The sequence below is a fragment of the Narcine bancroftii genome, chromosome 1 (assembly GCF_036971445.1).
Source record: "Narcine bancroftii isolate sNarBan1 chromosome 1, sNarBan1.hap1, whole genome shotgun sequence".
Lineage (NCBI taxonomy): Eukaryota > Metazoa > Chordata > Chondrichthyes > Torpediniformes > Narcinidae > Narcine > Narcine bancroftii.
In genome coordinates this window covers 251,203,503-251,227,797 of record NC_091469.1, presented here as the reverse complement: position 1 = coordinate 251,227,797, position 24,295 = coordinate 251,203,503, and the positions used below count along the sequence as shown (strand labels likewise).

The window sequence follows — 24,295 nt, the reverse complement described above, 5'->3', positions numbered from 1 at the left end:
CATAAATTCAATATTTTGTTGCCCAGATTCATAGACACCAACACATTTTTACATATGGTGTTCTTAATGATGTTCCTGCTTTTTTTCCTCCAATATACTCATTTATTTCTTGCCATTTTCTAATCATCTGTATTAATATTGGGTTAGCCATTCTTTTTTGTTGATAACAGCATTTCACTTATAAATAAAATCCTTTGCTGTTTCTCCTTTTATTGAATTCAATCCCATTTGGATCCAAGAAGGGGGAATGTCTTATTCAAAAATGAATGATAAAAATCTTGCTTGTGCTCATAAATAGTATTTCTTAAAGTCCAGAAGTCTTGTGACCCTGTTCTGATATTCTTTTTCCAATTTTGTTCTTTCTCTAGACTATCAGTTCTGTAGCATATTCTCTCAAGATTTTTTTGTATAAGAGATAATTTGTCCTCTTCAGTAAGCTTTAAGTGTATGCCATATTAAAAAGCTATTATCAGTAGAAGAAAGGTTAGTTTCGCAGAATAGATCTATCTGTCTCTTAATAAGCTCACAAAAGTCCTTCCTTTTCAACAGTGTGGCATTGAGATGCCATCTATATACATTTTCTTGTTTTTCCATTATTGTAATAATTAAAGTTAATGGTGAATGATCTGATAAAAGTCTTGCCAAATATTCCATTCTTACCACTCTATAACTGGGCAGACATTAAAAACAAATCAGTCCTTGTATGTGAATCATGTTCCTTTGAGTAGAATGAGTAGTATCTTTCTACGGGGTTAAGCTGTCTCTATATATAAACTGCGCTGGGTAGGTCATGTCTCCAGAATGGAGGACCATCGCCTTCCCAAGATCGTGTTATATGGCGAGCTCTCCACTGGCAACCGTGACAGAGGTACACCAAAGAAGAGGTACAAGGACTGCCTAAAGAAATCTCTTGGTGCCTGCCACATTGACCACCGCCAGTGGGCTGATATCACCTCAAACTGTGCATCTTGGCGCCTCACAGTTCGGCGGGCAGCAACCTCCTTTGAAGAAGACCGCAGAGCCCACCTCACTGACAAAGGGACTTAGATCTATTCCTTCAGAATAAGGGTATTAAAGGTTATGGAGAGAAGGCGGGGACGGGTTACTGAACTTTAAGATCAGCCATGATCTCGTTGAATGGCGGAGCAGGCTCGAAGGGTCGAATGACCTACTCCTGCTCCTATCTTCTATATATTTCTATAAAAGACAAAGGATGAAAAACCCAACACCAAAACCCAACCAACTAATTTTCCCTTGCAACCCTTGCAACCGTGTCTGCCTGTCCTGCATCGGACTTGTCAGCCACAAACGAGCCTGCAGCTGACGTGGACATTACCCCTCCATAAATCTTCGTCCGCGAAGCCAAGCCAAAGAAAGAAGATATATCAATCAAATTTAAATCCTTCATAAATGATAGTGCCATTTTTGCAGCTTTTGCCCTTGTCACTGTTTTAGCTGATTTATCCAGTATTGGATCTGGACAGAAATTGAAGTGTCCTCTGACCAGTATATTTTGTCTTCTCTCTGCTGTTTATAAAAAGATATCTTTCATAAAATCTTCATCATCATAATTTGCTGCATAAATATTCATAAATTTCCATGATTCTACATAAATTTTACAATGTGCCATTACAAATCTTCCAGCTTGGTCAGTCAGTTTCTCTTCTATTATTATTGGTATCTTCTTATAAATTAAAATTGCTACTCCTCTTGCTTTAGAGCATCTTCTTTTTAATTTAGCGCGTTCCGATTTGGTAAGATGCATTTTTTGTAGAAAGACAATATCTGCCTTCAATTTTTTAAGGTGTGCCAAGACCAGTCTCCTTTTCACTTACCTGTTTATCCTAGTAACATTAAGACATTAATTTTTAACATTCTATCCATATTGATTTTTTTAAACAAATATTGTTTAACCATAAACCTTTTTGATTGTTTAAATAAGTGTTCTTTCCCCTTTAAAAAAAAATCACGAACGATGTCCCTGCCCTGACCCAAAGAGGAGACCCCGAAATCCCGTGAAAAAAATCCCATTGAATCCTACGAGGAAGAAGAACTCCTCCCTTTCACGCCATCTTTTATAGATTCTCCTCTCTGTGCACCATTCTCCTCCTTAAAATGGGGTCTTCACCTTGTTACTAATTTTCCCAAGTTTTCTATCTTTTGTGAGCTCTTCGAGAACATTTCAATAATTTGGACGTTATTTCATTTGTTAAATTCTCCATGTGGTCGATCTTGTCCAGCAGACCTTGTCTGTCCAACTCCAAAGCTTTGTTTATCTTGTGTTTTTATCAAGTATATTTCTGTTTTGGTCATTCTTTCCATTAAGTCTTCAACGATTTCTTTAATTTCAGTCATGTCTCTCATTACATTTTCAATGCCAACAAACTGGTTGCTCAATTTTCCATTTTCTCCAGGATAATATTTAATTCTTGTCCTGACTCCCCAGCTCTGCCGGGGTACTCTGGTCCCGAGGCCACTCTTGTGCCGCTCCCTTTTGGGCTTTGGCTCAATTTTCCTGGTTGAGTAGAAACGTCTTCATTTTTTGTTCTCGGCTGCCTTGGTTTCTTAGTTTTTTTAGTGAAAAATTATTAATTTTAAGATTTTAACCGTCTTTTTGATACTCCTCATGGAGAGCTCGATCAAAACACGTCTATGTCCTTCACATGGGCAAGCCCCCCTTTACGTGATATCCTTTCATCAATTAAAAATGTTTGGTTAAGAGTTTGTGATGATGCAGGGGATGGGAAATAAATAGAAATGGACAGCAAGGGTAATGTTTGTGTTCATAAGGATGTTTGAAGGAGGTAGATGCTTTGAGAGGCTGCAGAAGAGATTTACCAGGATGTGGCTGGATTGGAGGACATGCCTGGTGAAACAAGGTTGACAGAGCTGGGGCATTTTTCTTTGGAGTGACAAAATATGAGATGACTTAATAGAGGCATACAAGATTATGAAGGACCCAGATAGGGTGAACAGCCAGCACCTTTATCCCAGGGGGACAATAGCAAATCCCAGAGTCATCTGTTTAAGGTGAGTGGAGGTCAGTTTAAGGGAGATGTCAGAGGTAAGGCTTTTTTACCCAGAGAGACGAGGATGCATGGGCAGGGTGGTGGTGGAGGCTGGTACAATAGAGACTTTCTAAAACTTCTCAGGTAGGCACATGGATGTAAAAAACAGAGGTTATAGGTGTGAGGTAGGGAAGAATTAGATTTTTGTGGACTAGGTTTATATAGGTTGGCACAACATCATGGGCCAAAGGGCCTGCACTGTCCTGTCCTGTTCTATGAAAAATTAGGGAAGGGTGAAATAGCAGTAAAAGAGAAAAAGTAGGAACTGGTGTGAGTGTGGGAAAAGTGGGTACTTGCTTAAGTGTGCTCAGAGAGGACAGTTTTTTTTTCCTGTTTTGTGTGGTCATTCTCTGTTACCCAGCCCTAATTATCCATGAGGTAGAGGTGTGGTACAGCTTCTGTCCTTCAATAGCCTCTTCCCTGCTCTAAGAGCCACAGTGGAGATAAGAGATTTGTGAGGAAGGACCCAGACCTGAAATATTGGTCATCCTTTACTTCCTATGGAGGCTGTGTGACGTACTGAGTTTCTCCTGCACTAGAGGGGCCTGCAGGAGCTTGTAGAGACTGGAATCTGGAGCAAAAAAAAAGTAAACAAGCTGGAGGGGAAGGGATAGTCAATGGTTCTGGTTGCAACCCTTCATTTGGGTCTCGAGCCGAACTGTTAACTCTCCTGCTTCCCTCCGCAGATGCTGCCTGGCCCACTGAGTTCCTCTGGCATGTTGTTGCTTGGAGCCACAGTTTTTTGTGTTCCTGGTCAGCAGTTGAATGTTGGGAACTTGGTGAAGGTGATGTTACTGAAAAAAAGGATGGAAGGAGGCAGCAAGAATGAAGGAGAAAGACTGGAGCATTCCCAGAGAGAACACATGGGGCTGGAAGAGGTGATGGCAAGACATTGAACAGCCAAGAGGAATTTATAAGGTAGTAACTTCCTTTAGTGAAGCAAGTGAGTTGTCAGAAAAAAGACATGATGTGCCCCAAAGTTGACTAACATTTTGGTCGTGGTTTAGTTTTAAGTGAAATTTCATTCCAAAATAGAATCTTCCATTGCAGGATATCTGAAATGTCCTCCTTCTTCAAAAACCACAGCTTCCCCTCTACTGCCATTACCTCAACCCACATCTGCATCTGCCCTGACCATTTCTCTCCCTAGACGTAACAAGGATAATGTTTACCTCCACCTTGCCTACCACCCCACCAGACTCCGCATCCAACATATTAATTTCTGCCACCTCCAATGGGATCCCACCAACTGACACATTCCCGTCCCCTCTCTGCGTTCTCTCAAATTGGCTCTCTACATAACTCCCTCATCCACTCATCCATCCCTTGCACTCCCCTCCCCCCCCAAGTAACTACCCCTGTGACTGTAAGAGTTGCTCCTCTTGCCTCCTCCATCCCAACGTTCAGAACCCCAAACATTTCTTCCAAGTGAAGCCACACCTTGTGTGAATCTGTAGGGGTTACGTCAATCTGGCCTCCTCTACATTGGGGAGACTGTGGAATAATTTCATGGAGCACCTTCACTCTGACAATTGCAACAGCAAGGACCTCCCAGTGGCCACCCACATCAATTCCACACCATTGCCACACCAACATGTCTGTCCATGGGCTCATGCATTGCCAAATCGAGGTTACTTGCAAATTGAATTCCGTCTTGGCACTCTCCAACCACCTGGCATTAACGTTTACCTCTCTCCCCAATCTCTCCTTTTCCCTGTTTCTCTGTCTCCCTTGCTCCAGCTCCTGCCCTTCTATAAGAGAATGATCCTTCTCAGCCCTCTGCCCTCTCCCCATCACTTCTCAGCTGCTTTTTCATCTATTCTCCAACCCATAGCCACTTATCCTCCCTGTTGGCCTGTGCTCCTCCCACCTGTTTTCCCATGTCTCTGAGAAGGGGCTCAGATCTGAAACATCAACTGCTTTTTTTTCTCCAGCATTTTTGTGAAACACTGGACACCAGCATCTACAGATTTTCTTGTTTGAGAATGATTTCAGGCAAAGAATTTGAGAGGAATATAATAGGAGGCAAATTCCTGCATTAACTTCAAAGCCAGAAACAGAAGAGATTGATGTTAGTGATTGACATGCTGGAGGGATTGAGAGAGAATGTGGTATCGAGTTAACCTCGAGTACATCTGTGAGCACGGGAGATATATTTAGGACACATGATGGTCATGGATGGTCAGCACCTTTGGGAGTGCAGAATAGAGAATGGAGAAAATCCTGTCTGGATGGATTGGCCTGGAAGGGAATGAGGAGGTGCTATTGGATCAGGTAAGTGGGAAGAGTGCGGGTGGAGGAGGTAGGGAGAGATGGGGTAGTGGTTTATTGAGCAGGAGCTTGTGGAATGAGAATGAGAAGTGCCCAGCCTGGGGGAAGAGCAGAAGAGCAGGTGATCTGATGGCAGGCAAAGAGAAAGGAAGAAATTAAGACATGGGAAGACAACAAGGATATAAGGATGAAGAATGCAAGAAAAATTATGACTGCTTTGGAGAAATGGAGAGGAGGATATTGGGACAGGTGCCAACAAGTGCGAGTGGTCAGAGGAGGTTTGGGGGTGGAGTGTTTGGATTTGGTTGAAAAGAAAACGGGGCAGCGGAGAGCGGACTTCAAATATGAAAGGTCCTCACTTTAGCCAAACCACAACCAGAGAGAGGTCAAAACTGACCATTGTCAGGGAGAAAATGACTTCCTGCTGTTCCAAAAGTCTGCACACTGGTTGAAGTAAAATCACAAAGCTTGGAAAAATTCAGTAGGCCAAACAGTGCACTTTATAGAGCAATATTTCAGGCTTGAGCTCTCCATCAAGGCATGGAGGTAAAGGACACTGTTTCACCTACTGAGTTTCTCCAGCATTCTGTTTTACTTCAACCACAGTTCGTTTTTTACTTCTGCCTGCTGCAAAACTCTGTTCTATCTCTTTGAGGGAAGCCTTCCCTGAAGAAGTTCTCCTTTTCTTTCTGAAGGGAGTACTGTGGGATTCTCTCTCACTGCTCCCTGCTGCTCTTGAGCTTTACAACCATGTACTCACCCAGACCCACTTCCACAGCCACGCTGCCTTCCTCGCTACTTGCCTCCACTGCCATCTTGTACCTCGTGGTTTCCTGCTCTGGTTCCAGGTCTCCCAGTTTTGGCCCCCACAAGGATCTGAGGTACCTGCCCAGCATTGACTGCTGCTCTCTGTGCTTCTCTGGATGCATTCTATAGACCATTTTTAAAATTTGATCCATCCCTTGATGAAGGGCTCAAGGCCGAAACATGGGTTATGTATTTTTATCTTTGCTCTATAAAGTACACTGTTTGATCTGCTGAGTTTTTACTCCTGCTGTTCCAATGTGTGCCCGTGGCATTTACAGGACCTTTACCGTGGAGATGTACTACAAGAATGAAAGCTCTTCTGCACCCTACCCCCTTGCTCTTCCAGCCTGCTCCCAAAGTTGTCCCTTGGACAGATTCATCGAGATTGTTAAGGGAGTGATACCAGATGACTGGGATAAGGAGTGTGGCCATACCAGTAACCACTTCAAAATAGGTAAGAGGTCAAATCTCCATATGTGTGGTCCCTTCTGAATTTCTTGTTAGTTCCCTCATCCCACTTGGTGTGGTTAGGTCTAGTCCCAGTATCTCACACAAGAATTGCACTCGCTCAGCTCAGCATCACTTGTGCTTTGATTGCTAGGTGGGAGGAGGGGGGAAAGAAGCATCAATTTGATGTGGGACTGACCGCAGAGGCTGTATTACAATGGGGACTGGGAACTGAAACAGATCCTTGTTTAGATCAAAGTAGGTCAATCCAAGCTGAGGCATTGTGCTCTCTCTTCTCTTGCCTTACCGTCTGCCTCCACCCCATCCCTCCATTATCTCCCCATTTAACCCTTCCAGTGTATGCCCTCTCTTTATTCTCTCCTCCCATACTCCAGCAGGGGAACCATCCCTGCATCTGGCCTGCTGAGCCCTGTTGTCATGTTTCACTACGATAACCTCATTTTTTTTCATAACTATGAGAGTATTGTTCCTTGGACCATCATCTATCAGACAACAAACCCTAGGAACCAATCTGGTGAACCGTTTCAGAACCAAACACTTCAGTGTAGAGTCTGCACTAACCAGCACCTAATTGACCTCTCAACCTACATATCTCTGGGATATGGGAAGACACAATGAGATGGTGTGGATTTAACACAGGCAGTAGCTGAGGTCAGGATTGAAGCCAGGTCTCCTGTATGGAGGTTTAACTGTGCTGCCTTAAACATTCTCAACACCCTGTGACTGGAAATTAGTGCAGTTCTCTAGTGGTCACCTAACCATCAGAATCCCTCCCCCCACCTCATTTTGTACTCTTCTTGTGTATTCCACATCTCAGATGTTTTGCTGTCTAGAACAATAGTTCTACAGCGCAGAAACAGTCCATGCCAAACTATTTTGCACCCTCGTTCCACTGACCTGCATCCAGACCATTTCCTTCCATTCCCCTCCTGTCCACATGCCTGTCTAATGTTTTCTTAAATGTCAAAATTGAGCCCTCATTCACCACTTCAGCTAGCAGCGCACTTTGCCTGAAGTTCTCCCCAATATTCCCTTTAAACTTTCCCCCTTTCATCTTTAACGCATATCTTCTTGTTTTTATCTCCCCTAACTTCAGTGGGGAAAAGCCTGTTTGCATTTATTCTGTCTATACCCATAATTTTCTATACCTCTGTCAAATCTCCCCTCATTCTTCTACATTCCAGGGAATAAAGTCTTCACCTATTCAACCTTTCCCTGTAACTCAGCTCAAGTCCTTGTAAATCTCCTCTGCACTCTTTCAATCTTATTATATTTCCTGTAGTTGCGTGACCAAAACTGCACACAGTATTCCAAACTTAGCCTCTTCAATATCTTGTACAACTTTACCATAACATCCTAACTCCTGTCTTCGATACTTTGATTTATGAAGGCCAATGTGCCAAAAGCTCTCTTTACTCTATCTTCCTGTGATGCCATTGTAAGGGAAAACAACTCCTTTGAAACCCTTTGCCACCTGCAAAGATCTGTGGCCCAAATGTCCATGCACACTTCAGAGCAAAGCCATTAAAACATGGAACAGTCCAACACAGTACAGGCCCTTTGGCCCATAGTATGTAAACCTACTCCAAAACCCTACCTCACACTCATAACTCTCTATTTTTCTTACATCTATGTGCCTAAGAGGCTCTTGAATATCCCTATTTTGCCAGCCTACATCATCACTCCAGGCAATGCATTCCAGGCTCCCACCACTCTCTGTGTGTAAAAGAAAAACCTCTGATGCCTCCCCTAATCCCTCTCACCTTAGATAGATGTCCTCTGGTATTTTGCTAATGTCATCCTGGGGAAAAAATGTGTTGGCTGGCTGCCCTATCTTGTCCCTTATTAAACCTACATTGCCTCTCCCTATCACTACATATCATCACCTTTCTGCTAATCTGTGGCCCATTGCAAGTGCTCGGTTTCAATTTCACTCTTTCTCAAGCCTCATATTCTTCAGTTATTGACATTTATCAATCACCCCCTTGTTTCGTCTTGCTCTCCATAGTTGTCATCATGAGGAGCTTTCTTCACCCTTGTTCCTGAAAAATCTCTTCTTTAAAGTCTCAAGTTAGCTTGTTCTGACAATCTGTGGTTCCATTTACCCTGGGTTAAACTCTTCCCATCCTACCTTCCAGTTCAGAGGTTCTGTTCCTAATTGGCTGTTTGCTGAAACTGATGAGGGTTCACGAGTTCTCAAGCAAAGTGTCCAGCGTGCAGGCAGTGAGTCATGTGGCATGGTTTTCAGATTATAAGGCCATATACATAGCCTTCCTCACGCTCTGTGTCTCCACAGATCTGCTCTTGGGCCTGGCTGGGAGTTTCTGCCTTCTGGTCCTCATCTTCCTGGCTGTGTGGCAGTACTGCTGCAACTGGAGTCAACACGAGGGCTACCAGAAAGTCTCCTCAGGCATAGAAGGAGGGAAGAAGATGGCCTTAATGTGATCAGAACAGTGGCACTCATGACCAACCTGGCCACAGAGGAGTTGGCTTTAAATTGTTTTTTATCTGGCTTTAATTTGTTTTTTTTATAAGAAGTTATAACCCCACTTTTTTGATAATCAGGGGCATAATTTCTGCAGTAAAGGAGCAATGGCTGATGGAAGGAAGCTTGAGGAAACTAAAAACTAAAATGGCACTGGATTTGGTCACTTGATTCCTTCCTGGTTGTTTTATGGTGTAGCTGAATGGGATTAGTAAACTTCTCAGTGGGCATGGCTGCCACCACTGGCTCCATCTCAGACCACGAGCATCAGAGTAAGTTACTAGATCTGTAACTGCAAATTGTTCCATCTTCTGCAGACCCAAGCCGCGTGTACAGGATAACCACCACTTTGGGCCAGAGCCATTCATCAGCAATGTGACTGACTTTTGCTTCCTGCAGATGCTGCAAGACCTATTGTTTCTCCAGCACCTTTGGGTACTTGTTTATATAGGCACCTGCTTGGTCCCCAAGGCTGGTATTGGTAGGATTTGAGAATGAAAATACCTTAACGTGTAGTAAAAGTGGATATCTTAAAACTAGAATAATGGGAGTAATTTGCCAAAAGCCTTTATTGTTCCACTGTGCCCTCCCTCCCCCCCCCCCCCCCCCCCCCTGTAGTTTCAACCTTTGTACTTGAGAAACTGGATATTTTTATTATCAGGTGCTCTGAGGCCAGTTTGTCCTTTGGAAGAGTCTATTCCTTCATGCTGAGAGTGGTGGGTGGGGTGGGGGGGCGGGTGGTGAGAATCGGGTAAATGGAAACAGACTGTTCTCCTTCCCCAAAGCTGGTTGATGCCATGGATAATTTTTTTTTCAACAGCAAAATGGATGGGTTTGAGCAAAAGCAAATTCAAAATCTCATAAAAATAGAAAACAGGGCCCTTACAATTCCTATTTGATTATTTTTAAAAACTCCACTATTCTAAATAATTTGTTAAATTCGGTGATCTGTGGCACTTTCAAAATTTTATGTGATGTCTTTAATAAACATGCTTTTACTGCCTCTTGCGTTGCAGATCAAGTCTTGTTTTCTTGATAAACCGGATTAATTACAAAGTGTAAATATTATCTGGGCACCTAGAGCAGTGAGATTGAAGTATGTAGGAGGTGCAAAATATAGAGCAGGATGACGTGTGGAAGGTTAAGTGGAGGACGACCATCAACCCAAGAGAGGGGAAAACAAGGTAAGCTCATCTTACAGATATCTGATTTTAATTAAACTCCCCAAGTTGTTGAGTTCAATTAAATCCAGAAGGTCACAACATGCGTAGAAGGAAGATGAGGTGCTGTTCCACTAGCTTTTGTAACTATGTGAATGTCATGGAAACTCAAGTTTAGAGTAAAGATGGGCCTCCGCATCCAACGTGTTATTACTGGATCCCACTACTAGTCACAGCTTCCCTTTTCTGTAGGGACAGCTCCCTCTAGGACTCCCTCATCCACTCATCCCTTTCCATTAATTACTCCTGTGACTGCAAGAAGTACAACACTTGTGCCTACATCTCCTCCCTTACCACCATTCGGGGCCCCAAACTTCTTCCAAGTGAAGCAACACGTTGCTTCAATTTGTCAGGGTTGTTTACTGCATCTGGTGCTCCCAATGTGGCCTGCCCAATATCGGTGAGACTGGACATAAGACTGGGAAATGGTTTTATTGAGCACTTTCACTTACTGCTGTAAAAGCAAGGTCCTCCCAGTGGCCAAACATTTTCATTCCACAAACATTTTCATTCCACACACCTCCACATCCGAACGTGGCCGCAAGCACTGCCAAACTAAGGCCACTGTAAATTGGAGGAACACCTATTCCTTCTTGGCACTCTACAACCAGATGGCATTCACATTGACTTCTCCAATTCCTGTTAACACCCCTCCCCAAGTCTCTCCCATTTCACTCTCTCTGTCTTCTTTCTGCCAGCTCCCCACCCCATTCCATCCCTTCTATCAGAGAGCTACCCTCTTCCCCATCACTTCTCCAATCTTTTCACTTCTCTCCCGTGACCTCTTTCCCTCCCCCCACCTTTTTATTCAGTTACCTGCCTGTTTCTGCTTCAACCTGAAGGATCCAGGCCTGAAATGTTGGTTACCCTTCACTTCCTATGGATGCTGCGTGACCTGCTGAGTTTCTCCAGCTCACTTGTGTGTAGTACTTGACAAGGGAGGCGCAGAGTTGGTTTCTCCCCCTGGCTAGGATTCTAAGCTAAGAGGGGTCACAGTTTCAGAGTAAGGGGCTAGCCATTCTGCATTGAGCTGAGGGGGAGGGGGAAATCTTCACCCAGAGGGTAGTGATTCTTTGGACATCGATGCTGAGGGGCTTAATCACCACTTTATTCAAAACAGATCACTGCATTGTTAGATATTAAGGGAATAAAGTAAGAAATCTAGAGTTGGTGCAAGGAAACAGTACGGAGGTGAAAAATTAGCCATGAGTACAAGAAGCTGAAAGGGTTTAACCTTGTGTGGTGGCAAGCAACATTTGAGGGCACTCGATGCAACAAAGGATATGGGACCAGGAAGTGGGTAATTTGCCCTCCAACATCCCAAGGTCTTTCCATCTACAAAACATGTAGGGAATAGGACCAGATTCTCCACACTTACCTGGATGCGTGCAGCTCCAACAACTTCAAATTGTCCATCCAGGACCAAGCAACTCACTGGATTGCTGCCCCATCACCTAGATTTTCATTCCCTCCACCACAGTCACTCAGTGGCTAGAATGTGCGGCATCTACATCCAACACCACCTCTCAAAGCTGTCGCTACCACCAATGAGGATAGGGTCGTGGGCACCTGGGGCTCTTCTTTCCCAAGTTGCATATTATCCTGTCAGGGCACTAGCTCTGCCAGTGGCAGGCAGATCCTAAAAAAAAATGAAGTCTGACATTATTACTTTTTCCTCTCTGCTATTCCAGGTTGAAGTGGTCCTCCCTTAGAAACATCTTGACCTACACTGCCCTCTTTCAGCCAATATTGCTCATCACTCAATCGCTTTGTTTCATTAAAAAAAATGTAGACATACAGCATTTAGGCCCATGTGCCCATGCTGCCCAATTTACACCCAATTACCTACAACCTCTAGTACATTTTAAACAGTGGGAGGAAAACCCAGGCAGACACGGGGAGGATGTACAAATTCCTTACAGACAGCGCAGGATTCAAACCCCAGTCCCGATTGCTGGCACTGTAACGGCATTGCGCTAACCGCTATGCCAACTGTGCCACCCAATCACACTTTACATTCTAACTCTTTGACCTTCCCCTTCTGCAAGTGTAAACTTGCTTCCTGATCTAAAGTGTGAACCGTTTCTCCCTACAGAGTTGCTACCTGACCCTATTGAGTGTTTGCAGCATGTTTTTTAATTGCTGGAAAATTTGTGTTGCCCAGGATGTTTGTTTCCGCAGTAACACCATGGAATCGAGAGGGGAGAGATTGAAGAGTAGTCTGAGGGGCAACGTTTTCACTGAGGGCAGTCCTTACTTGGTCATTCAAATGGCATTTGGAGAGCTATATGGATAGAAAGAGTCAAAAAGGAATGTGGACTAAATGCAGGAAAATAGGACTAGCCCAGAATGGACAAGATGGGCCAAAAAGCCTGTTCTGTGTTATGTTCCTCTGACTAATGGTACATACCCTGTTCAAGTATTGTAAAAAGCAAAAGAGCATTTATCAGACATGTGACATACAAATCAGCTTTCACCACAAATTATAAAAAAATTACCAGATCACTTTGTATTTTCAAACTTATTTCATAAAGTGCTTTCAAACTTCAAAAATAATGGAATATATCGATAACATTTTCAATGTGACAGTGGCTACTGGTCACAATCCAAGAAAGGGTATATCATTATTCAAAACTATCCATCATAGACTTCACAAAATCAGGCTCTCAGATCAGCAGAGATCAAAAGCCAAGGTGCAGTGATTGAAAGATTGGAAAGGAGATAACAAAGACTGTTCTGAGTCCAGCACTTATGCACTGCCTGCAGGATGGGAAAGACAGAAGCTTTCAACATGCAGATGTGATGAAGACTTGTTCTCTATTACATAATGAGGTGAGTTAGGCAGGGATAGAGACAATGGTCTGAATGGTCTCTTTATGTGTGATACATCATCCATTTCCACAGCCTAGCTGGACAATGAGCTTAACATCAACGAGACTAAAATCTAAACAAATTGCTTCAAGTACCAATAATTAAGGTAATTAATTGGATTAACCCCTGAAATTATGGCTGTAATAGGTTTCTTTTAAATGTATATGTACATATGTACAGGACGGTGGTGGGGGGGGGGGGGGGAATAGTGCACCAGGAGAGATGGGCAAGGTCAGGGCAAAAATCCAGTAGTTTGTTGGGAAAGTAATTCAAGTCAAAGATTGTGAATGGGATCATTTAAACTCAGGTAGCAATGACTTAGGAACACAATTTCTTTGAGGATTGAAGTCACATTGTGGATCCAAGCCCATCACCCCAATTTGCTCATGCCAACCAAAATATCCCACCTTCCTGTGTTTGGACATATCTCTCTCAACCCATCCTATCCATGTATTCATCCATTTTTTTCCCCTAAACATTACATAGTACCTGCCTTAACCACCCCCTCTGGCAGCCCATTCAATACATCTACCACCCTCAATAAAAATAGTTACCCTTCAGGTTTCTGTTAAATCTTTCCCCTCTCACCTATGTCCTCTGGTTACAGATTCTCCTTCTCTGGGCAAGACTCTCTGCATTTATCCGATCTACCCCTCTCATGATTTTGTACACCTCTGAGATCACCCCTCATTCCCTCCTGGGCTCCAAGGAATAAAATAAAATAAAATCTCAAACTTCCCCTGTAGCTCAGGCCCCCAAATACTGGCAATGTCCTCGTAAATCCTCTTCAGCTTGACACCTCAACCCACACCTGCATCTGCCCTGACCATTTCTCTCCCTAAACGTAACAAGGATAATGTTTACCTTCACCTTGTCTACCACCCCACCAGACTCCGCATCCAACATATTAATTTCTGCCACCTCCAATGGGATCCCACCAACTTACATGTTCCTGTCCCCTCTCTGCGTTCTCTCAAATTGGCTCTCTACATAACTCCCTTATCCACTCATCCATCCCTTGCACTCCCCTCCCACCCCAAGTAACTACCCCTGTGACTGTAAGAGTTGCTCCTCTTGCCTCCTCCATCCCAACATTCAGAGCCTCAAACATTTCTTCCAAGTGAAGCCACACCTTGTGTGAATCTGTAGGGGTTACATCCTGGATCTGGCCTCCTCTACATGGGAAGACTGTGGAATAATTTCATGGAGCACCTTCACTCTGACAATTGCAACAGCAAGGATCTCCCAGTGGCCACCCACATCAATTCCACACCATTGCCACACCAACATGTCTGTCCATGGGCTCATGCATTGCCAAATCGAGGTTACTTGCAAATTGAATTCCGTCTTGGCACTCTCCAACCACCTGGCATTAACGTTTACCTCTCTCCCCAATCTCTCCTTTTCCCTGTTTCTCTGTCTCCCTTGCTCCAGCTCCTACCCCCTTCTTTAAGAGAATGATCCTTCTCAGCCCTCTGCCCTCTCCCCAAAATGAAACACAATGTTCCAAATGGGGCTTCACCATCATTTTATACAACTGCAGTATGACCTCCCAACTCAATACTGTGATGAAGGCCAATGTGCCAAAAGCATTTTGACCACCCTATCTACCCATGACACCATTTTTAAGGTACTATGTACTGGTACTCCAAGATCCTTTTGCTGTACAACACTCCCCAGACACCTACCATTCACTGTGTGGGCCCTACTTGTATTAGGCCTCCCAAAATGTAACACCTCACAATTCTCTGTATTAAATTCCAACAACCACTCCTCTCCCCACCTGCCCAACCAATCAAGAACCTGCTGCAATCTTTGGCAACTGTATTCACTATCTAAATTGCCAAATACTTTAGTGTCATCTGAAAGCTTGCTAATCGGGTCAAGTACATTTTCAACAAAATCATCGATATGGATGACAAACAGCGGTGGTCAAAGCCCTTGTCGTTCATGCAAGAGGAGAGGACTGGCTGCCTAATGTTTCACTTGAAATAAGAGAAACAAAAATGAACTCTGTAGTGACCTGAAAGAAAGAGGTTAGAATTAAAATGGGGTAAAGTTAGGTTAATTAAGTCAATAGTGATAAGTTAAAGTGTGATTCTGTTTTCACGTTTAAAGATAATTAAAAGTAACTTTTGTTTAAGTAACCATTTGTCTTGGTGAATACCTATTGCTGCTGGGTTTATGGGTCCTCTGGGCTTGTAAGTTTCCTTTTCCAGATTTGGAAAGTTAATTCCCCCTCCCCCCTCTACTCTGATACCCTTACTTGATCTACAGCTGGCAGCAATTTCCTGACATATTTGGTCCTCTAATTCCCGTGGACTATTTGTGGGCTTCTAGTACACTCCCAACAAAGAGGTCATGCCTTTCTTGTTCCTCAGCTCCACTTCACTAGTTGACCCATTGGTAATGTCACATCTGACCATTGCCATGACATCCTCCTTAACCAATAATACAACACAGTGTCCTCTTTTATCCCCATCTCTGTCTTTCCTGAAGCACCAATACCCTGGAATGTTAAGCTGCCAGTCCTGTCCCTCTTTTAACCAAGTTTCTGTCATGGCTATCACATCCCATTCACATGTGTTTATCCATGCCCAAGTTAATTCACCTTACCTGGCAAACGTCTAGCATTAAAATGGGTAGAATTTAAATCAACACCTCACACCATGCCTTTCTCCTGCCCATTAAAACCTCTAACCCCTCACTAGGCATCTACATAGGATCCCATCCCTCCTTGCCAATCTAGTTTAAACCCTTGTGTGCATCACTAGCAAACCTGCCTGCCATGATATCGGCCTGTTCATTGTAACCTTCTGTTCCCCCTGAAGAGATCCCAATAATCCAAAAAAATTGCCCCTTGCACCAGCTCCCCAGCCACAAATTCACCTGGCCTGTCTTCCTATTTCTGAGCTCACTTGCACGTGGCTATGTCACTGCAACAAGCAGGAATTTCAGGGTATTTGTATATTGTACTTTTGTATACGACAATAAACTCCCATCATCATGATGGACGTCTAGTAATGCACTGAGTCTTCAAGGGGCAGTGTGGCTGCTTGTTGCTGCAGTTAAATTACATGGTTATCAGGCTCAGACTCTTCAATGAGGCTGAAGGGAGATGGGCTCAGAGCTCAGACAAACATCCCAGAGAGGTCAAGGGATAAAAGTGTTACAAGAAGAATGTGCAAGGGTGTGGGGTTCCAGGCTCTCTAGACCCAAGACAGTAGGTTGTGGGACTGAAGGTGGGAATGGGAAGGAAGTAAAATGGCACTCAGAGAATTGAGACCCTGATCGACAATCATTGGTGGTGAGGACGGTGTTTGGAAGCCACATGAATTACATGAGCTGGTGGGTCATCTGGCTGCAACAGCGCTCCCCACCACACAGCAATGGATTAGTACATCTCCCAGCCATCCGTGCCCTATCTCCAGCCCCCCTCATCCTGGGACAGGCTTGGATGCGAGTCTGGTCAGAGCTCCTCTTCTTCATTGGCTTGGAGCAAAGCCACTGACAGTCAGGCAAGCTCATCGCTGCCAGTTGGCACCTTGTGGCTTCTCATCTTTCGATTCCAGTGCCAGTACAGGGCGGCCCCCAACAGGACTGACACACCAATGAGCACGCCCAGTGTCAAGCCCAGAACCGCACCTGCAAAGCAAAACACAGCACTGGTGACTTCATAGAGGCCTATGAGATTGAGAGGCATAGACAGGGTGGACAGCCAGCACCCTTTTTCCCTGGGGTGTCAGTAGCAAATGCGAGAGGACATCTGTACAAGTGAGGGGAGGAAAATTTAGGGGAGACGTTAGGGGTAAGTTTTTTAAAAGATTGTTGAACAGGTTTGTATAGGTTGGCACAACAGCGTGAGCCGAAGGGCCTGTACTGTGCTGTAATGTTCGGCCAAGAGGTTCAGAATGCAGAGGATCTCTGTCTCCTTTTCTTACAGACAGTGCTGGATTCAAACCTGCGTCATTGGCAGTATAAGATGGTAAAACCAAAACTTACCTACTCTCCCAAGAAGATGGATCTTCGGAATGAATGTGGAGGATCAGAGAGATCTTGAAGTCCAGGACCATAGATTCCGCAAGGTTGCCATACCTGCTAATAGGATGGTTAGGAAGACGGATAGTGTGTTGGCCTTCGTTAGTCAGGGAATTGAGTTCAAGAACCATGAGGTAATGTTGTAGCTCTATAAAACTCTGGTCAGACCACTCTTGGTTTAGTTCTGGTCACCTCATTACAGGAAGGATGTGGAAGCTTTAGAGATGGTGCAGAAGAGATTCACCAGGGTGCTGCTTGGATTGGAGAAGCAAAGTCGACAGAGCTAGGGATTTTCTCTTTGGAGTGATGAAGGATGAGTGTGACTTAATAGAGGTTTCTAATACAAGTTTATGAGGAGCTTAGACAGGGTGGACAGCCAGCACATTTTCCCCAGGGTGACAGCACAAATACCAAAGGACATCTATTTAAAGGTGGGGGGGGGGGAGGAAAGTTTAGGGAGATGTCAGAGGTAAATGCTTTGTTTTATATTGAGAGTGGTGGGTACCTGGAACGTAATGCAGGGGTGGTGATAGGTACATGGATGAAAGGAAAAGAGAGGGTTATGTGTGTGAAGTTGGGAAGGGGGTGATTGTTGTAGAGTAGGTTTACATAGGTTGGCACAACATTGTGGGCCAAAAGGCCTGTACTGTGCTGTGCTGGAATGTGCCATGTTCTATCTCAGCCCGTAGTCCTCCCCCCACTTAAACCTGCAGCTGATCTTTCAAAGAAATTGCAACCCAGGTACATGATGCCAGCACGTGATCTTTTTTTAAAAATTTTTTATTTTCACACTATAAACCATATTGATCAAGATACATACATTTTCCTTCTTAAATATATACAATGTCGTTTTCTCCCCCCTTCCCTCCTCCACTCCCTCACCTCCCCTCCCATTTATTTAAAGTTCAGAATATAACATACATTAAACCCGTCAAACAACGTTGTCACTCAATAAAAATAAACAAGAAATTCCACTGAGTCAGTTCTTTTCATTCTCTTCTCCTTCTGTCATTTGAGGTGGTAGATGTCCATGGTAGGTTTTCTCTATTGTGTTTCATGTATGGCTCCCATATTTGTTCAAATATTGTAATGTTATTTCTTAAATTATAGGTTATTTTTTCTAATGGAATACATTTATTCATTTCTATATACCATTGTTGTATTCTCAAGTTATCTTCTAATTTCCAGGTTGACATAATACATTTTTTTGCTACAGCTAGGGCTATCATAACAAATCTTTTTTGTGCACCATCCAAATCGAGTCCAAATTCTTTGTTTTTTATGTTACTTAGGAGGAAGATCTCTGCGTTTTTTTGGTATATTGCTTTTTGTGATTTTATTTAATATCTGGTTTAGATCTTCCCAAAATTTTTTCACTTTCTCACATGTCCAGGTTGCATGAATTGTTGTTCCCATTTCCTTTTTACAGCGAAAACATCTGTCAGATACTGTTGGGTCCCATTTATTTAACTTTTGAGGTGTAATGTATAGCCTGTATATCCAGTTATATTGTATCATACATAACCTCGTGTTTAATGTATTTCTCATAGTTCCTGAGCATAACTTCTCCCATGTTTCATTCTTTATCTTTAGATCTTGTTCCCATTTTTGTTTAGTTTTACCATTTGTTTCCTCATTCTCCTTTTCTTGTAGTTTAATATACATGTTTATTACAAATTTTTTGATTATCATTGTGTCTGTAATCACATATTCAAAATTACTTCCCTCTGGTAACCTGAGACTGCTTCCCAATTTGTCCTTCAAGTAGGATTTCAGTTGGTTATATGCCAACACTGTATCGTGAATTATATTATATTTATCCTTCATTTGTTCAAGGGATAATAATTTATTTCCCGAAAAACAATTTTCTATTCTTTTGATCCCTTTTTTCTCCCATTCTCTAAAGGAAAGGTTATCTATTGTAAAAGGGATTAGCTGATTTTGCGTCAATATTAGTTTTGGTAGTTGGTAATTTGTTTTATTCCTTTCTACATGAATCTTCTTCCAAATGTTGAGCAGATGATGCAATACTGGAGAATTCCTACGTTGTACCAATTTTTCATCCCATTTATATAATATGTGTTCAGGTATCTTCTCCCCTATTTTATCTAGTTCTAATCTAGTCCAATCTGGCTTTTCCCTTGTTTGATAAAAATCTGATAGGTATCTTAATTGTGCGGCTCTATAATAATCCTTAAAGTTTGGCAGTTGTAAGCCTCCTTGTTTATACCATTCTGTTAATTTATCTAGTGCTATCCTCGGATTCCCCCCTTTCCATAAAAATTTCATTATTATTTTCTTTAACTCCTTGAAGAATTTCTCTGTTAAGCGTATTGGTAATGTCTGAAATAGGTATTGTATCCTTGGGAGAATGTTCATTTTAATACAGTTTATCTTTCCTATCAGTGTTAGTGGTAAGTCTTTCCAATGCTCTAAGTCGTCTTGTAATTTTTTCATTAGTGGATAATAATTGAGTTTATATAGATGGCCGAGGTTTTTATTTATTTGTATACCTAGGTATCACATTGCTTGCGTTTGCCATCTGAATGGTGATTCTTTCTTAAATTTTGAGAAATCCGCATTATTCATTGGCATTGCTTCACTTTTATTTGCATTAATCTTGTACCCAACATTTCTCCATATTCCTTCAATTTCCTATGTAATTCCTTTATTGATATTTCTGGTTCTGCTAAGTATACTATAACGTCATCTGCAAATAGACTGATTTTATATTCCTTGTCTTTTATTTTTATCCCTTTTATTTTCTGTTCTTATCAGTTCTGCTAGTGGTTCTATGGCTAATGCGAACAATAAGGGAGATAGTGGGCATCCCTGCCTTGTTGATCTGCTTAAGTTAAATTGTTTTGATATATATCCATTTACTGTCACTTTCGCCAATGGCCCCTTATATAATGCTTTAATCAAATTAATATATTTTTCTGGTAAGCTGAATTTTTGTAGTACTTTGAATAAATAATTCCATTCAACTCTGTCAAAGGCCCTCTCTGCGTCTAAAGCAACCGCTACTGTTGGAGCTTTATTTCCTTCTACTGCATGAATTAAGTTAATAAATTTACAGATATTGTCTGTTGTTCGTCTTTTTTTAATAAATCCAGTTTGGTCTAGGTTTACTATTTTTGATACATAGTTGGCTAATCTGTTTGCTAATAGTTTAGCTATTATCTTATAATCTGTGTTAAGTAAAGATATTGGTCTATATGACGCTGGTGCGAGTGCATCTTTCCCTGTCTTTGGTATTACTGTAATTATTGCTGTTTTGCATGAATCTGGTAAGCTTTGTGTTTTATCAGTCTGGTTGATTACTTCCAGAAGGGGAGGAATTAATAAATCTTTAAATGTTTTATAGAATTCTATTGGGAATCCATCCTCTCCTGGTGTTTTATTATTCGGTAGATTTTTTAGTATCTCTTGTATTTCTACTATTTCAAATGGTTCTGTTAATTTATTTTGTTCCTCTATTTGTAATTTTGGTAGTTCAATTTTAGTTAAAAATTCATCTATTTTGCCTTCTTTCCCTTCGTTTTCAGTTTGGTATAATTGTTCATAGAATTCTCTAAAGTTTTCATTGATCTCCGTTGGATTATATGTGATTTGTTTGTCTTTTTTCCTTGATGCCAATACCATTCTCTTAGTTTGTTCTGTCTTAAGCTGCCACGCTAGAATTTTGTGCGTTTTTTCTCCTAGTTCATAATATTTCTGTTTTGTCTTCATTATGTTCTTCTCCACCTTATATGTTTGTAGTGTTTCATATTTTATTTTTTTATCTGCCAATTCTCTTCTTTTAGTTGTGTCTTCCTTCATTGCTAATTCTTTTTCTATATTTGCTATTTCCCTTTCCAATTGCTCTGTTTCCTGATTGTAGTCCTTCTTCATCTTAGTTACATAACTTATTATTTGCCCTCTGATGAACGCTTTCATTGCGTCCCATAGTATAAACTTATCTTTCACTGATTCCGTATTTATTTCAAAATACATTTTAATTTGTCGTTCAATGAATTTTCTAAAATCCTGCCTTTTAAGTACCATGGAGTTTAATCTCCATCTATACATTCTTGGTGGGATGTCCTCTAACTCTATTGTCAATAACAGGGGTGAGTGGTCCGATAATAGTCTAGCTTTATATTCCGTTTTCCTATCTCTCTCTTGCATGTGAGCTGATAACAGGAATAGGTCTATTCTTGAGTATGTTTTATGTCTACCCGAATAATATGAATATTCCTTTTCCTTAGGGTGTTGTTTCCTCCATATATCCAAAAGTTGCATTTCTTGCATCGATTTAATTATAAATTTGGTTACTTTGTTCTTTCTGTTAATTTTTTTCCCAGTTTCCATGTTTGAATCCAAATTAAGGTTGAAATCCCCTCCTATTAGTATGTTCCCTTGCGTGTCTGCTATCTTCAAAAAGATATCTTGCATAAATTTTTGATCTTCTTCGTTAGGTGAATATACATTGAGTAAATTCCAAAACTCCGAATATATCTGACATTTTATCATTACATATCTCCCTGCTGGATCTATTATTTCCTCTTCTATTTTGATTGGTACATTTTTACTGATTAATATAGCTACTCCTCTAGCTTTTGAATTGTATGACGCTGCTGTTACATGTCCTATCCAATCTCTCTTTAATTTCTTGTGTTCCACTTCAGTTAAGTGTGTTTCTTGTACGAATGCTATATCAATCTTTTCTTTTTTTCAGTAAATTTAGCAGTTTCTTCCTTTTGATTTGGTTATGTATTCCATTAATATTTAAAGTCATATAGTTCAACATAGCCATTTCATACTTTGTTTATCTTTCCTTTCCATTTCCTCATCATCACCTTTCCTTCTTATCGATTTCTGCTTCTTTTTTTGAACACATTATAAGACAACATTTCTAAAACATAAAACATTTCCCTTATTCTCCTATCTAAAATTCCTTTAACCCCACTCTCCCCTCCCCTTCCTGAGTTGCCCTTTGTCCCTTGTCGGGCAACCACATCTCCCCTCTCCATTTGGATTTGTGAATTCACTCACAAGCGTCAACTGATTTCGCAGTGACCGTAACTCTTCCCCGCTCAGCCCCCCCCCAGAAAACATTTCAATCTTCATATATAACAAAGGTCACTCTCATAATTCCCCCCATACTTCCTTTCTTCCCTTTCTTAGTTCTTACCTATATTCTATTTTTTATATATATCTATATCTATATATAGATATAGATATAGATATATATACATACACACATACACACACACATATATACCTACATACACACATACATATAGTTTGTGGACATTTTTGTTCTCGTTACATATCTTCCTCTCTCTGTCTGTTTTGTAGTTGTTCTGCAAATTTTCGTGCTTCCTCCGGATCCAAGAATAGTCTGTTTTGCTGCCCTGGAATAACTATTTTAAGTACCGCTGGATACTTTAGCATAAATTTATATCATTTTTTCCATAGGATTGTTTTTGCTGTATTAAACTCCTTCCTCTTCTTCAGGAGTTCAAAACTTATATCTGGATAGAAAACATTTTTTGACCTTTGTATTCCAGTGGTTTTTTGTTTTCTCTTATTTTCCTCATTGTTTTCTCCAATATATTTTCTCTTGTTGTATATCTTAGGAATTTTACTAGAATGGATCTTGGTTTTTGTTGTGGTTTAGGGGCTAATGTTCTGTGTGCCCTTTCTATTTCCATTTCTTCCTGTAATTCTGGTCTTCCTAGGACCCGGGGGATCCATTCTTTTATAAATTTTCTCATATTCTTGCCTTCTTCATCTTCCTTAAGGCCCACTATCTTTATATTGTTTCTTCTATTATACTTTTCCATTATATCTATCTTCTGAGCTAACAGGTGTGTCTCTTTAACTTTTTTATCAGATTCTTCTAATTTCTTTTTTAAGTCATCTACTTCCATTTCTATGGCTGTTTCTCGTTCTTCCACCTTGTCCACTCTTTTTCCTATATCTGACATGATCATCTCTAATCTATTCATTTTTTCTTCTGTACTTTTTACTCTTCTTTTTATTTCACTGAATTCTTGTGATTGCCATTCTTTTACTGTTTCCATATATTTTTAAAAAATATATATCCATGTACTTGCCCTTCCCTTCAACTTCCATTTCTCTGTGTTCTTCCTCCTCTTCTTCTGAGTCCACTCCAGGATCTGTGTCCTTTACCTCTGTCTCTTCTGGTTTTCTTGTTGGTTTGTTTGTTTTATTTTGTTGGGTATTTTTGGTCTTCTTATTTCTACTAGAAGTGTCTTGATGCAGGTCTTCTTCCTCTGGGTTGGTCATCTGTTGTTTCTTTGATTTCTTTTTACTCTCTTCTTTCTTGTTCTCGTTATTTTCTGTGTTTTCCTCTTGCTGCTTTGTTGTGGTTGTCAATTTCAGCTGTGGAGATCGACTCCTCAGCTGGTCCCCCCTCCCGTCAGTGTTATTTTTGTCTTGCGCGGTTGCGCACTTTTGCTTGGCTCTGTGAGCCATTTTTGTAGTTCCGAGTTCGGGGCTTCAACTGACCTTAGGGAGCGGGCTTCTCTCTCCACGGCGGGCCTCCTCGCACAGGTAAGGCCTTCACCTTCTTCTTCCGACGTCTTTTCTTCTTCTCTTCTTCCGTTGCTTTTGGCTTTTCTTTCTTCGCTGCCATTTTCTCCACACCTTTACTTTCACTTTATTTTGGTTTTTGTGTTTGTGCCTTTGTTTTTTCACTGTCTTTTTTTTTACTTTTCTGGGGAGGGCTGGAGTTCCCCAACTGGCCACTACTCCATCATGTGGAGCAGGTCACGTAGCATTCATAGGAAGTAAAAGGTGACCAATGTTTCAGGCCCGAGTTCTGCAGCTCATTTGTGTATTGCATTCTTACCCCAGCATCTGCAGACCTTCTGGAGTAAAGCTCTGGATGATTCCAAGGCAAGTCAGGAGGAAGAGCATTCACATATACCATTCCATCATTTCTGCACCAGGTTGGGAACACTGTTCGGTAACGCCAAATGCCAAAGTTGGAGCACTTTTGACTTGGAGTGATCTCGCTCTGGCAGCTTGAATTGGGCCACCCCAGAATTCTATCT

The 24,295-nt window shown here is 41.6% G+C and overlaps 2 protein-coding genes across 5 annotated transcripts in view; one reads left to right on the top strand and one right to left on the bottom strand.

Annotated features, from left to right (window-relative positions):
• acp2 (acid phosphatase 2, lysosomal) overlaps positions 1–10,102 on the top strand; it is a 63,312-nt gene extending 53,210 nt beyond the window's left edge. For all 4 annotated transcript variants that reach the window (XM_069895044.1, XM_069895019.1, XM_069895028.1 and 1 more), the window contains 2 exons: positions 6,425–6,600; positions 8,911–10,102. In XM_069895044.1, coding sequence (XP_069751145.1) covers positions 6,425–6,600; positions 8,911–9,059 — 325 coding nt within the window. In that variant the 3' untranslated portion in view covers positions 9,060–10,102. The remainder of the gene's footprint in view (positions 1–6,424; positions 6,601–8,910) is intronic.
• The window catches only part of LOC138741244 (prostatic acid phosphatase-like), a 74,304-nt gene continuing 59,686 nt past the window's right edge, over positions 9,678–24,295 (bottom strand). The window contains exon 11 of the mRNA XM_069895005.1: positions 9,678–16,835. Coding sequence (XP_069751106.1) covers positions 16,705–16,835 — 131 coding nt within the window. The 3' untranslated portion in view covers positions 9,678–16,704. The remainder of the gene's footprint in view (positions 16,836–24,295) is intronic.